Here is a 12,159-nt window from a genome sequence, read left to right on the forward strand (position 1 = left end):
ACCGTGAAAGTCTAGAATAGCATAATTAGAAAGACGCCTAGGTCCAAGCACGAATATGTCCACTGAGAATGCTCAAATGTTGTGGTGAGAACCACTTCATATAATCATGTGATACGAAGAAAATGATGATGCTTGGAAGCAAATGGTACAAAAATCAAAAGGCCCGCTGGTCCTCTGGGAGCTAAATTTTATATCTAGCCAGTGAGTTGGACTGGTTACTACAAATCTTGATACACCCCTCATAACCTATGCATGCAATATCTTACAGCCGCAAAAACGCCAGACACCAAAAACGCCTCATGTGGGCAAGATTCATGCCATTGTACAGTGCCCAGCAGCTAATAAAACACGCTTTATTTCTTTCCCTTCTTCTTCCTGCTGGGGCTTCCTTGTTCGCTAGCTGCTGGCCCGCCTCCTTGAACTAGAATGGCATCCTCGTCGCTCATGACACTCTGGGCCTTGGTTGGCGAGGTAAACTTGGATGCCTTGGCTTCTGCTTCTTGGTCTAATTCTTTCATAAATTCTGACTGGATTGAGGCTCGACGTTTCTCCCACCACTCCTTCTCAGATTGGGTTCTGGCTTGAATGTCATCGAGGTTCTTTCTGAACTGAGTATTCGTGTAGATTTCGTTGGCGGATTGGAAGATTGTCTGACCCCAATTTGGTGCCAATCCATTTGCCTATTCATGGTTAACTATATTCAACTTCACCAAGCTACTAGTGAGAGAAAGCTCGGCTTACCTCCATAACCACATCCCTAAGCTCCTCTTCCATTTCTTTCTCTGCTCTCAAGAATCTTTGCCATAAATCATCGCCGACACTCCCCCTCTGTAGTAAGGTACTGCATGCTTGCTTTGCTGTTCTAATGTGAATAATTCGGTAGATATCTTCGACAGCCCTTCTTAACAAAGCCGCTCGAATAAGTTCAGCTGGTACTTTTGGCGTTTTCTCGTCCCCCTCTTCTGGCTCAAGATGAGCTAGAGAGAAGTAAATGTTCCTTTGCAGATGTGGTGGAAACCAGGGCGCAAGAGTCGCAGATTTGACTACGAGTACCTATTAGCTTTGCGCGTGATTTAAAAGCCAGATTTTAACTAACCTGCTATGCGCTTTCTGTATAATGAAGAAAATGTTACTAGAGATCCGACGAGGACCACGACATATGCGAAAGGAAGTATTAGACCACGGAGAGTGGTTGCGTAATCGAAATCTTTGAACATGGCTGCTTCTGTCGCGATGTCGAACACAAAACAACACTCTTTGAGCTTTCCCAGAAATTTGGGATGATATGTCGAATTGAAAAAGGGCCAATGTCTAGGAAGGGTAGATAGTTGGAGTTTCTCTACCAAGACGACGAGAATGTTGGAGGTATCAGAAAGTAGATATCCTCTTATGTGTTGTGTGTCCTTTATTAATCTTTATTCTATCGCATTCTGCCACTTCAGGACAAATAACCTTCAAGTCACTTTTTTTGACTAAGAATACAAGCTCTTCGCTAACAGACGAACGGCCAATGAAATCAATTTAACCCGATCCAGCCAATTTGGAGAATCTCTTGAATTCCAGCCCTGCAATTCTTATATAATCCTTGTAAACTTGTAGCACTCCCACCAAATTCTTATAATTTCCGTAATTCTCGTAATTCTTGTAATTCTTGCCATCGTTATAATTCGTATTAGGTAACAAAGGCGGTGAAAGTACCTACCTAGGCAAGTGGCATGGCAGTTCTTGATGGTTCCTAGCCAAATGGATTTCGTAGGCTACCGGATTCTGACGTACAGTCAACTCCGTCAATCATTATTAGTCTTCTTATTAGCCTTGATAGTGGGATCAGTATTATTTACTTGGAGCTTACAGAGCGAGTAGAGCTTCACTTCAAACAATTCACAATTCACAATTCACACTCCAAACAACCCAACTTCTCAAGAACTAAGAAGAACCTCAAAGATTTGGTCTCTGAATACTTATTAACCGTTTCTTTTCTGCTTTGTTTTTTGTTCTTTAATACAACAGTTCCTCCTTGAATATATTTCATCTATTTGAATAAACGGAAGAAACACACTTGATACGAGGTCAAGATGCTTCTAAGATTTCGTGGCCCTGATGGAACAGTCCGTATCACCGTTGAAGCAAATGAAACTTTTGGTCAACTCGGTGACAAGGTTAGTCTAAGGTCCCTTACATGCATACGAATGCAATCATGCTGATATGATGTAGCTTGTAAAACTCCTACCGGAGAACATCGACCCGAAGACGTTAACTCTTTCGAATGCGCCGAGTGGTGGCGAGGTCAAGTCTCTGGTAGAAATTGCAAAAGCCAAAGTCTCGCAGATTGGTCTCAAGTAAGTCAGGAAGATGTATAAAGCCTCTAGGATGTTGTATTGACCAACTGAAGGAATGGTGATATGGTATTTATAAATTATAAGCTCTTGGATAGTCTTTCAAATGGCAATGCTGCCCCTTCCACCTCGACTGGTCCTCCATCTCAACTCGCCTCCTCAACAAATCGTTTGAATGGAAACATTGTTCTACCAGAGTCAATACCTATCGATGTTCCAGCTCAAGAAGTGACTTCGCCATCGGAGAAGATCAAGAACCCGTGGGAATTAGTTAAACAATCCGATCTCGATAATAGGCTAGACAAGAAAGATGGAAAGATCCCCCGAAAGAAGGATCAAAAGATGTGTCGACATGGTGAAAAGGGAATGTGCGACTACTGTATGCCGTTAGAACCATTCAATGCGGAATACCTGGCCGAGAAAAAGATCAAGAACCTCTCGTTTCACTCATATCTGCGAAAGATCAACTCAGCGACCAACAAACCAGAGCTAGGAAGCTCTTTTATGCCACCATTGACGGAGCCGTATTACCGTGTGAAGAAGAACTGCCCATCAGGACATCCTCAGTGGCCTGAGGGTATTTGCACAAAGTGCCAACCGAGCGCAATAACTTTACAGCCGCAAGCATTCCGTATGGTAGATCATGTTGAATTCGCTCAAGCAAGCCTCATCGAAAACCTGCTCCAGTTTTGGAGGGCAACAGGTGCACAGCGTTTTGGATATTTATATGGTCGCTACGAGGAGTATACAGAGGTACCATTGGGAGTTAAGGCTGTTGTAGAAGCTATTTACGAGCCACCACAAGTCGACGAACTCGATGGCGTCACGTTGAACGAATGGGAATCCGAAAAGGATATCGACGAGATTGCGAGATTGTGCGGCATGGAGAGAGTTGGTGTCATTTGGACTGATCTCATTGACTCGGGCGTAGGAGATGGCACCGTCCTATGCAAGAGACATATTGATTCATACTATTTATCATCGCTGGAAATCGCATTTGCAGCACGTTTACAAGCAAAGCACCCAAAGCCAACAAAATGGAGTGATACGGGCAAATTTGGGTCGAATTTTGTTACATGTGTAGTGACAGCCGATGAGAATGGAGGAATCGCCATATCTGCATATCAAGTCTCCAACTCGGCCGTGGAAATGGTTCGAGCAGATATTGTCGAACCATCCGCTGATCCTGCTGTAATGATCGTTCGCAGTGAAGGAGATGATGATTCTGATACGAGTTCACGATACATCCCCGAGGTCTTCTTCCGAAAGATTAACGAATATGGTAGAAGTGTTCAAGAGAATGCTAAGCCATCTTTCCCTGTAGAATATTTACTCGTCACATTGACTCACGGCTTTCCTAGCGATCCTAAGCCAGCATTCATGGCCAAGAGTTCTTTCACTATTGAGAATCGTTTGGTCATTGGCCAGGAACAAGATCTCAAGGATGTTGGAAAGCAATTAGGACTTGACAAGAGCGGACAACTCACTCAATCTCCCGATGGCGTCCTTGCGGTGTCTGATTTCCATCTCCTTTCCTTTATCTATAGTATGGGTATTTTAAGCAAAGTTCGTACCGACTTTTTCTTTTTCTACTCTCATAAGCATGATACTAACATAATCATTCGTAGGAAGAGATGGCACTTCTTTGCCGTGTGGCAACTCAACACGATTTATCAGACGGATATCAATTGATAGCAACCCCTGGCTGGGCAAATTTCCTTGCAATTTTACAATCGACTGGTGAGCGACCCCCAAAACGTCAGTCGCCGTCCGATGACGATGGTCCTGCGGAGCGTCTTGCTAAAAGGGTTGGCGGAGTTAGGCTAGATTGAATAAAAAGTCCATCCCTGGACTATTTTGTTCTTTTGAAGCTTATACTCTGGTCGTGATAATAGGTTTCTAATCGCTAATGCGTCTCGATGGTCACTGTTTAAGTCTATATGGCAGAGGGGGAAGGGGTTTGATGAGGTGGTTTCCAGCATGAATTATTGGCGTGTACGAAGGAGGGCCAAATTAAACAAAACGACAGGGCAATGAGGAACTTTAGGTACTTGGTGGATAGAGCGGTGACTCTGGTGTTAACGAAGGCATGCATACATGGCGCAGGATATTCTGGGTAGGGAGAGGGAGAAGCAAAACATCAGACAGATATATTCTCGTTGGGATATATGGCATTTTATAAATCAAGTCAATTATTCCAAGCACATCTTCTATCGATGAGAATATCATGAACAGCTTAATTCACATTTCTACCTTTTCATGCTGGCTGTCGCCCGTAACAACTTCGATCGTGTAGTATTTAAGATTGGATCAGATTTAACTCGCGTAATTCGTAATTCACAAGCCAGAAAAACTACCTTTCTGATAGAAACGTGTCTATGTTTAATACACACATAGCCTTTTGGATACCAAGATGATTATATCATATGCAAATCCTCTACATTGTTGCAAATACTTAAGATTGTTTACTTAGAAACTACTCAATGGACAGACAGCTTCGCATGAATTGAAATTCAAAATTCAAAATTCAAATTCAAATTCAAATACAAGTTCAAGTTCAAGTTCAAACCGACTATCTAATACTGTATATAATTCTCTAACAAATATTCTCCAAAGTACCTAAGAGCTATGCTATCCTATGAACATGTATGGATATGGATATGTATTTTCGGTTGGGTTGTATAGCTCTGCTTGAATACTCGTGGAGGAAGAAGTGCTCTTTTGATCGATAGGGTTGGAATTGGAATTGAGGGAGGAGGCTAGTAGTTATTTTATAGTCGTTTATATGTATATGTGTATGGTGTGGAGTTTTGCTTATTGGGTGATAGTGAAGGAAGGTACGTTGCGTGCAACAATAGGTAGGATCTTTGTCAAGATGTGAATTCGGGTCGTTATAAGTGTGAGTTGGCAATGTTACTTTGAATTGATTTCTATAGAAGGAAGCAGAACTCGATACTGGTGCAGCTGTTGAGGTAAGTATTGTTTAATGCAGTGGTGAATTAGATGGATGTTGGACTCTTCTCGATTTTCAAGACAGTCGGAATACCTACGGTAGTGAGTTTGTGTTGTGGAAGGAGCGGTTTGAGTTTTAAATACTTGTGGATAGATTTGAGCAGAGGGTAAGGATGATGGATCTACTGATGGAAAGAACAGTAGATGAATGTTGGAGAACGTCCTGATCACATCGAGAAAGGAGATCTCGTCCTGTTCTTGTTTAAACACATTATTGGAATCACCATCGTCATTATTTTGGCAGCCACTCGTTTTGTCACTCATTTGAGAGTATTCTTAATCTTAAAGCATCTCGACGAAATACCAACTTCCTTTCTGTCGAAACAGCTTCATGACAACACTCCCACTCCAACTCTATCCAGTTAGTAACTCACTCATTCTACGAGAAGGACTTTAGGCTTGATGCGTAGCCTTGAAACAAGTCAATCAAGCGGATCGGAAAGTCCGCGTATATCTCTTGGAACTCCTCCTCGTAGTTCTAGTCCTGAAAGTGATACATTGAGTCCTCCACTCTCATTTGGCTCTTTGAAGCGATCACTTCAAAATCGAATTGTACCACCGAATTTAGTTGGGATTTCAGAGGAGGTAGCAATGCAGAAGTTTGTTAAGATGTCCCCAACTATGAAGGTTTTGGGCAAAGGCAAAGGCAAGGGCCTGGAACTTACTACTTTTACTCAATATGAAGCTGTTCCTCAGTTGGTCGATACTTCTATTCCGTTGAAAGAATTTGAAATTGGTAATTGTTGATCTCAACTGAGTTCTCTCGCTCGAACTAATTTGTCAATTTTTAGATACTACCGAAACGAATGAACAACCTATAATCATGGTAAAGCGTTCCACCAGTGTGGGATCACAATCTACTCCCGGTAAGAGACCAAAAGTCAAGACATACAAGCCCTCTAAATCTTCAGAGAACAAAGAGGGGCGCAAGTTCAAGCAGATTGAGAACGAAAATGACGACATTTTTGACGACGCATTTGTTGAATCACAAACCTATGCAGATACCTACTCTAATTTCAACACTGCGCCGTCAACACCAACAAAGCGTTTATCAGCGGCTGAGAAGTTTGATATGGATGGTTCGCACGACACTAAGCCCGAATTTCCCACTGGTACAACTATTCACGACTTTGGTGCGTTGCCCGATCATCTTCGAGGCCCTTGCCTTGAAGTTAGTCCTAGAACCAGCGTTTTGGATGGCCCATCTGCTGTTCCGAACATAGATAAACTTTTGTCTATGAATAAGCGTGATAGCTCCTTGGAAGCATCACTCATGAGACCTCTCGAAGCGGTGCCTGAAGGATCGATAGCAAAATCGCCATTGTCAGAGGTGCCAACAGAAGTTGCGGAAGATATCATCGGACAATCAGACGGTCCCGCTCAAGTTCCATGTGTTGCAGCTATTGAACCAAATGTTGGTGGCGATTCTCCAATTCCAGAGTTACCCGTCGACCCAACTGCAAAAGATAAAAAGGATAAAAAGCGTACACATAAAGTCATTAATAAGTTTCGATCGGAAGTACGGAAGGGTAGATGTCGTTTCCTAAGAACACCTGTCCTGGTGGTAGTGCTAGGAAAAGAGCTTTCGAAACCAACCAAAGTAGCTATACAAAATATCGCAAACGGATTGCCTTCAGGAATTGGTGATGTAAATCTCCTTCCCGCGTGACAACGAGGGGTGTCTTTTAATTGGAGAACTGAGGTTAATGAAAACCCTAAGATGCAACCAACACTAGAGCCATCGGCCTCGCTTCTTACACTTGAACAACTTTCGCCTACTCCAGTAGCAGAGGACCGCTGCTGCCCTGAGAGTCCTACTTCTTCGTCAAGTAGCTATTGCTGTAGCGAGTATTGGAACTGATAGTTTGATAATGGCTGGGAAGATAGAATGGCGTGTTGAAATGGATATTGTCATACACCCTAATACGAGGGACCTTTGAACCTGTTCAATGATCTCCAATGATGAATCGTGAGACGTCCTAGATGAGATTTTTACCTCAAATAACCTATACGCTTCGGCATATCGTACAACTAAAGACTAGCCAGTGACAACGATATGTAAGGTTTGTAGACAAACTCTTAGAACTATCGCCGAAGTATTGAGGGTGACTTTGTCGATTCTGTCATAAGTTAATATTGTATGTTGCATATTGTAACGAGTTGAATACTGTTTCTACGCTCCGACACATATGATAGATTTCCACTGAACTGATCAATACCACTGCCATCCCGATTCACAAGTTCCACATACCAAACCCAGCCCAGCCCAGCCCAGCCCAGCGCAACCCACCCCACTCTTTCCCCCTCCTCCCAACCAATCCATGCTCCTTGCCCACTCGACCCCACCCAACCCCTGCAAAAAACTCACCGCGCTCTAATATATATTTAAAAACGCCGGCTTCGTCAAACAAACATGCCAAACTCCAGTGACGCGTAAGTTACTGCCTCCATTCCAAAAATGAAGGTACATCATGGCTAATACAGAACATTACAGAGTGGTTAGCGTGTCGTTCTTATATTCTTCCCCTTGTGGATTAATATGAAGTTATGCGAAAGTCGTGGGTTCGACACCCACCTGGAGTATCAATCTCTGGTAGACACCAAAACAACAATCTTTTTTTTTTTTGCTTTGGGGGGGAGGGCGAGAGAGGGGTAGGGAGTTTCTTATTTTTATTTTTTTTAGTTTTTTTTTGATTAAATTTTGTGGTAGATTGGGGATTTGGAGGTCGCTTGGTTGGTTGGTTGGTGGGTGGGTGGGTTAGTTGGGTTTTGACATGCTGATTTTTTTGATTGATTGATGGAGATGAGATGAGATGAGATCATTCTCTGTCTGTCGTTTTGGGTGAGAGGGAGGGATTTTGTGGTGTAAGCGATAGGTTCCCTCATTTTGGTTATTGAGAGATTGTGACAACGGTCTTTTTATCAAAGTACGTTTACGAGCACTTTGGAGAACATGTGAATCTACAATTCAGGATATACATTTTCGGAGAATAGTCTCGTGCTCTCTGAGAGAGCTTTGTGCTTGGTGGTTAGCTATCAAAAATACAAGCTTGCGGGACTTGCTTCTCTTTATTTTTGTAGGGCGACAAATTGTAAATGGTTATAGTCGCATACAAATCATATCTGCACTGCCCTCAGTTCCAGTTGGTCAAGTAACTCGAATAGAAGATTTGAGCAACATTATATTGCTAATATAGATTGAAACATGTAAAGCATAACACGACCCCGTCTATGTATATATGAACGGCTCCACGCAAACTTAATAAGCCCATGTGTAGCCGCTTGAGATCATAGATTGAAAAAGTCTGGGTATCTGGCATTCTCAGTCTCAAACAAATCTTGCTTGACTCCCCACGATCCATCTCTTCGACCTGCTGTTCTTCTTCCTTTCACCAACAAGACGCGCTCCCTGTCTCTATCCCATACTATAACCCGTCTTCCTCCCAAGCGCTCATTCCCTTAAAACTCCATAATTCAATCTCTCAATGACATGCCGTCTCCTTCGCAGCCGAAGTGTCTTTTCCAAATATCAAGAAACCCACAAACGCACCAACTCCTACTGCAATCATAACCCATCCGTTATATGTCATGAAAAGTAACCTACAACTTCATTAGTCTCCCTCCTCACATCGGAAAGAGTAACTACTTACATCAACATGAATGCATAAAAATACTGAAAAGCATATAGCGCAGCTTTGATAACATGCGCTCTCTGGCCTACTTCTTCTTGGTTGCGTCCTGCCCAGAGAAAAGGCGTATTTTCAGTAACATCATCCACTTAATTCACACACACAGTCTCAGCTCTTCATTCCACTGTTCAGGTATGAAAGTCGAGGGAGGAAAAGCGCGCACGCATGGAGGACAGTAGAAGAGGAAGACCACTTACGGGTTATGGAACCTTGCTGTCTGTCGACCCAGGATTCATAGCGGCGGGTGAGGGCGCGAATGCCTTCGTATCCGGCGGTGATGGCGATGACGCCAAGGAGGGAAAGGAGGAGCGAGAAGGTGGAGCGGATGTGCCACCAGCGGAAGATTATACAGAGGTTGGTTGTGTCCCAGGTGAAGAGCATCTACAATCGAGGTTAGAGAGTCAGAAGTCGAGAGGGTTGAGGAGGGTGAAAACGGACGTTCATGTTACATCTATCTCCTCCCATGTCCATTCCCATATCGTGCATGCTGTGATCCATGTGCGAATGATCCATTGTGAATTTGGATATAATGCAGTGCGATTGTGGGTTATAGAATTGGTCGGTGTCGATGCAGTAGATGGGAATTCGAGCTTGCGCCGATCCGTAAGGTTTCAATGGAAGAGGAAGATTGATGATTTAGAAATGGATAGCAAAACGATTATATATATATATCGCCATGTACGAGAGCACACTGCAGTTGGAAGACTGGCGCAACGACCTAGGGAACAATTGCACCAATCACAGAGGGGTATGAATCGATGGTGCGATGGTGCGATGGTCCCCTAATTTACCTTCTCAAATGCGCTCAAACCAAGCTAATCAAACGCCAACAGCTCTGTCTGACAAGCTCCATGTGAATCACAAAAAGCGGTAGGTACACTGAATCACGCACAGAATCATGCATGCCTTGAAAACACTTACATTTCAGATCTCACCACGATATCGATTGCTATAGAGACTGGAGCGACACGATGCTGATATTGAACTTGGAGCTTCCAGATGTAGTCATCTCTCCTTTTTTAATTCGCAATAATGATTATCTGATTTAACATTGGATATTGCAAAGAGTGTACGAGTACTCCGCACATTCTTAGACAAGCTCGAGACAAGCTGCTGCTGCCCAGTTCTTTATCAGATAATGCACGGACATCGGTGTTACAGAAGATAAGCTATTTTATACTGCCGCAACCGGTTTCATCGGATATGTGCGTGTGAGGGGCAAGACTCATTCATTCCATCGATTGTGAATTTCCATCTCAACTGAGCTTGGCAATACTCTATTTCGATTTGACATATACAATCGTTACACGTTCGTCAACGATGCTCACAAGTCCTTTAAATCTGCCCAAGTGGTAAGCTACTTTCAAGATCAAGGAAGGATTCTGGGTTAACAGTTATTCGATAGGCTCGAAGAGAACTCTCATCTCTTGAAGCCTCCCATTAACAATTACTGCGTCTACAACAAAGATGTGACTGTCATGGTACGATCATCACCACCCATCACTGTCTCAGACATTGCTAAGCTCCGCAGATCGTAGGAGGCCCCAATGCACGAACCGACTATCACATAAACGAGACCGCAGAGTGGTTCTACCAATACAAGGGAGCTATGATGTTGAAAGTCGTAGATGAAGGCGAGTTTAAGGATATCATTATTGGAGAAGGAGAAATGTTTCTCTTGCCACCAAATACGCCGCATAATCCTGTTCGATTCGCAAACACAGTGGGCATTGTACTAGAGCAACCAAGACCAGAGGGTTCGTTAGATAGGCTGAGGTGGTATTGTACAAACTGCCGCGAGGTGGTGGAGGAAGCTGCCTTCCATTGTACAGACTTGGGCACGCAAATCAAGGAAGCTGTGAATAGCTTCAAGGATAGTGAGGATAGGAGGAAATGCAAGAAATGCGGGACAGTTGCGGAATCAGCGCCTCCGGTAGGATCTATCAAGGACCCAAATATCGCTTGATTGATGAGAAAAGGAATAATGAAATAGTGAAGTTTTTCGCATGAAGTCTGGACTCTTATATATACTGTCGGGTATCTAGTGTAAACGACGTACGTAATTTGCTCAAGTCTCCTTGAATTCGTATGTACTCGTCGACTCCTCAACTGCAACTTCAATCTTTCCTTCCTCCAACTCCTTACCCCCAACACTAATGCCGACCCGCATGACATCTCCAGGCTTCACAGATCCAACTCCCTTTGGTGTACCAGTCAAGACAACATCTCCCTTCTCCAGAGTCATCACCTTTGAGATATCGCTCAAGATTCTAGGAATTCGGAACAACATCAATTCTGTAGAGTCCTTTTGTCTGTGTTCATTGTTGACTGTAAGCCACACGGTAGCATTATGAGGATCCGGAATTTGTGATTTGGAAATGATGTTGCTCATTGGGAGGAAGGTGTCGAATCCCTTGGCGATATCCCATGGGAGACCCTTCTTCTTTGCTTCGTTTTGGGCGTTGCGAGCGGTCATATCAATGCTCATTGCGTAGCCTGTGTGATTCAATGGTTAGAAATCAAATTGAGTCACACATCCGAGAATACGCACTCTCGATAGAATCATAAGCTTCCTTCTCATTCTCCGCCTCGAGATTCTTGACCTGCTTTCCCATGATCAAAGCCAATTCCACTTCATAATGCAAATCTACGCCCTTTGGTCGAATGACAGCCCCGCCATTTGGAGGGAGGATTGAGGAAGGCGGCTTGAGGAAGAAAAATGGCTGCTTGGGCTTGGCGTTGTTCAATTCCGTGACGTGATCTCTGTTTTTTGAATCAGTCCAGCCATTCTATGCATACTTTGAAGATCCTCAATCGCAGAATCCCCAAGAGCAATTCGTGGTCGAGGAGGAAGAGGAGTGGGGGTCAACATACGCGTAGTTTCTCCCGATACACACAACTTTTGAAGCGCTCTTGAAAGGAGACGCAGTGGCAAGGCCACGGCGGAAGATTATAGACATATCGGCTGAAGTATACAAAAATGCAAAGATCCAAACGTTCTATGTACAATCAAAAGGTGTGGTTACTCGAAGCTCAAATAATAAGTGAGCAATTCATGTGGAGATCTGATTGTGACCTCCAGTGGAGACCCCGCTCGGCCACTGACGGGACAAGCTTCCGGA

General features: G+C 43.6%; 6 protein-coding genes across 9 annotated transcripts; 3 read left to right on the forward strand and 3 right to left on the reverse strand.

Annotated features, from left to right (window-relative positions):
• Positions 1–12: 12 nt before the first annotated feature.
• Bcsec66 lies at positions 13–1,491 on the reverse strand. The gene is made up of 3 exons (XM_001561343.2): positions 1,097–1,491; positions 742–1,043; positions 13–680 (listed from the first exon to the last, which is right to left on the reverse strand). Exons 1-3 carry the CDS (start codon positions 1,215–1,217, stop codon positions 354–356), a joined length of 750 nt encoding a protein of 249 aa, XP_001561393.1. The 5' UTR covers positions 1,218–1,491; the 3' UTR covers positions 13–353.
• Positions 1,492–1,644: 153 nt separating this feature from the next.
• On the forward strand, positions 1,645–4,596 carry Bcnpl4. Of its 2 annotated transcripts, none has more exons than XM_024690549.1 (5): positions 1,645–2,159; positions 2,215–2,339; positions 2,393–3,902; positions 3,965–4,076; positions 4,159–4,596. In XM_024690549.1, the coding sequence occupies exons 1-5, from the start codon at positions 2,076–2,078 to the stop codon at positions 4,161–4,163; spliced, it is 1,836 nt and encodes a 611-aa protein (XP_024546317.1). In that variant the 5' UTR covers positions 1,645–2,075; the 3' UTR covers positions 4,164–4,596. The 2 variants fall into 2 exon arrangements, with proteins under 2 accessions (XP_024546317.1, XP_024546318.1); XM_024690548.1 differs by having other exon boundaries at positions 4,232–4,596.
• An 882-nt stretch (positions 4,597–5,478) lies between these two features.
• BCIN_01g05500 (hypothetical protein) lies at positions 5,479–7,359 on the forward strand. Of its 2 annotated transcripts, XM_024690550.1 has the most exons (3): positions 5,479–6,084; positions 6,140–6,996; positions 7,069–7,359. In XM_024690550.1, the coding sequence occupies exons 1-3, from the start codon at positions 5,751–5,753 to the stop codon at positions 7,207–7,209; spliced, it is 1,332 nt and encodes a 443-aa protein (XP_024546320.1). In that variant the 5' UTR covers positions 5,479–5,750; the 3' UTR covers positions 7,210–7,359. The 2 variants fall into 2 exon arrangements, with proteins under 2 accessions (XP_024546320.1, XP_024546319.1); XM_024690551.1 differs by having other exon boundaries at positions 6,140–7,359.
• Positions 7,360–8,501: 1,142 nt separating this feature from the next.
• On the reverse strand, positions 8,502–9,834 carry Bcctr2. Of its 2 annotated transcripts, none has more exons than XM_024690553.1 (4): positions 9,476–9,834; positions 9,235–9,418; positions 8,999–9,086; positions 8,502–8,948 (listed from the first exon to the last, which is right to left on the reverse strand). In XM_024690553.1, exons 1-4 carry the CDS (start codon positions 9,548–9,550, stop codon positions 8,831–8,833), a joined length of 465 nt encoding a protein of 154 aa, XP_024546322.1. In that variant the 5' UTR covers positions 9,551–9,834; the 3' UTR covers positions 8,502–8,830. The 2 variants fall into 2 exon arrangements, with proteins under 2 accessions (XP_024546322.1, XP_024546321.1); XM_024690552.1 differs by having other exon boundaries at positions 8,999–9,125.
• Positions 9,835–9,975: 141 nt separating this feature from the next.
• On the forward strand, positions 9,976–11,044 carry Bcbna1. Its single transcript, XM_024690554.1, has 3 exons — positions 9,976–10,389; positions 10,443–10,518; positions 10,569–11,044. Exons 1-3 carry the CDS (start codon positions 10,358–10,360, stop codon positions 11,001–11,003), a joined length of 543 nt encoding a protein of 180 aa, XP_024546323.1. The 5' UTR covers positions 9,976–10,357; the 3' UTR covers positions 11,004–11,044.
• Positions 11,045–12,092, reverse strand: Bcfmp41. Its single transcript, XM_001561339.2, has 3 exons — positions 11,912–12,092; positions 11,589–11,800; positions 11,045–11,533 (listed from the first exon to the last, which is right to left on the reverse strand). Exons 1-3 carry the CDS (start codon positions 11,995–11,997, stop codon positions 11,106–11,108), a joined length of 726 nt encoding a protein of 241 aa, XP_001561389.1. The 5' UTR covers positions 11,998–12,092; the 3' UTR covers positions 11,045–11,105.
• Between the last annotated feature and the right edge of the window lie 67 nt (positions 12,093–12,159).

The sequence above is a fragment of the Botrytis cinerea genome, chromosome 1 (genome assembly GCF_000143535.2).
Source record: "Botrytis cinerea B05.10 chromosome 1, complete sequence".
Lineage (NCBI taxonomy): Eukaryota > Fungi > Ascomycota > Leotiomycetes > Helotiales > Sclerotiniaceae > Botrytis > Botrytis cinerea.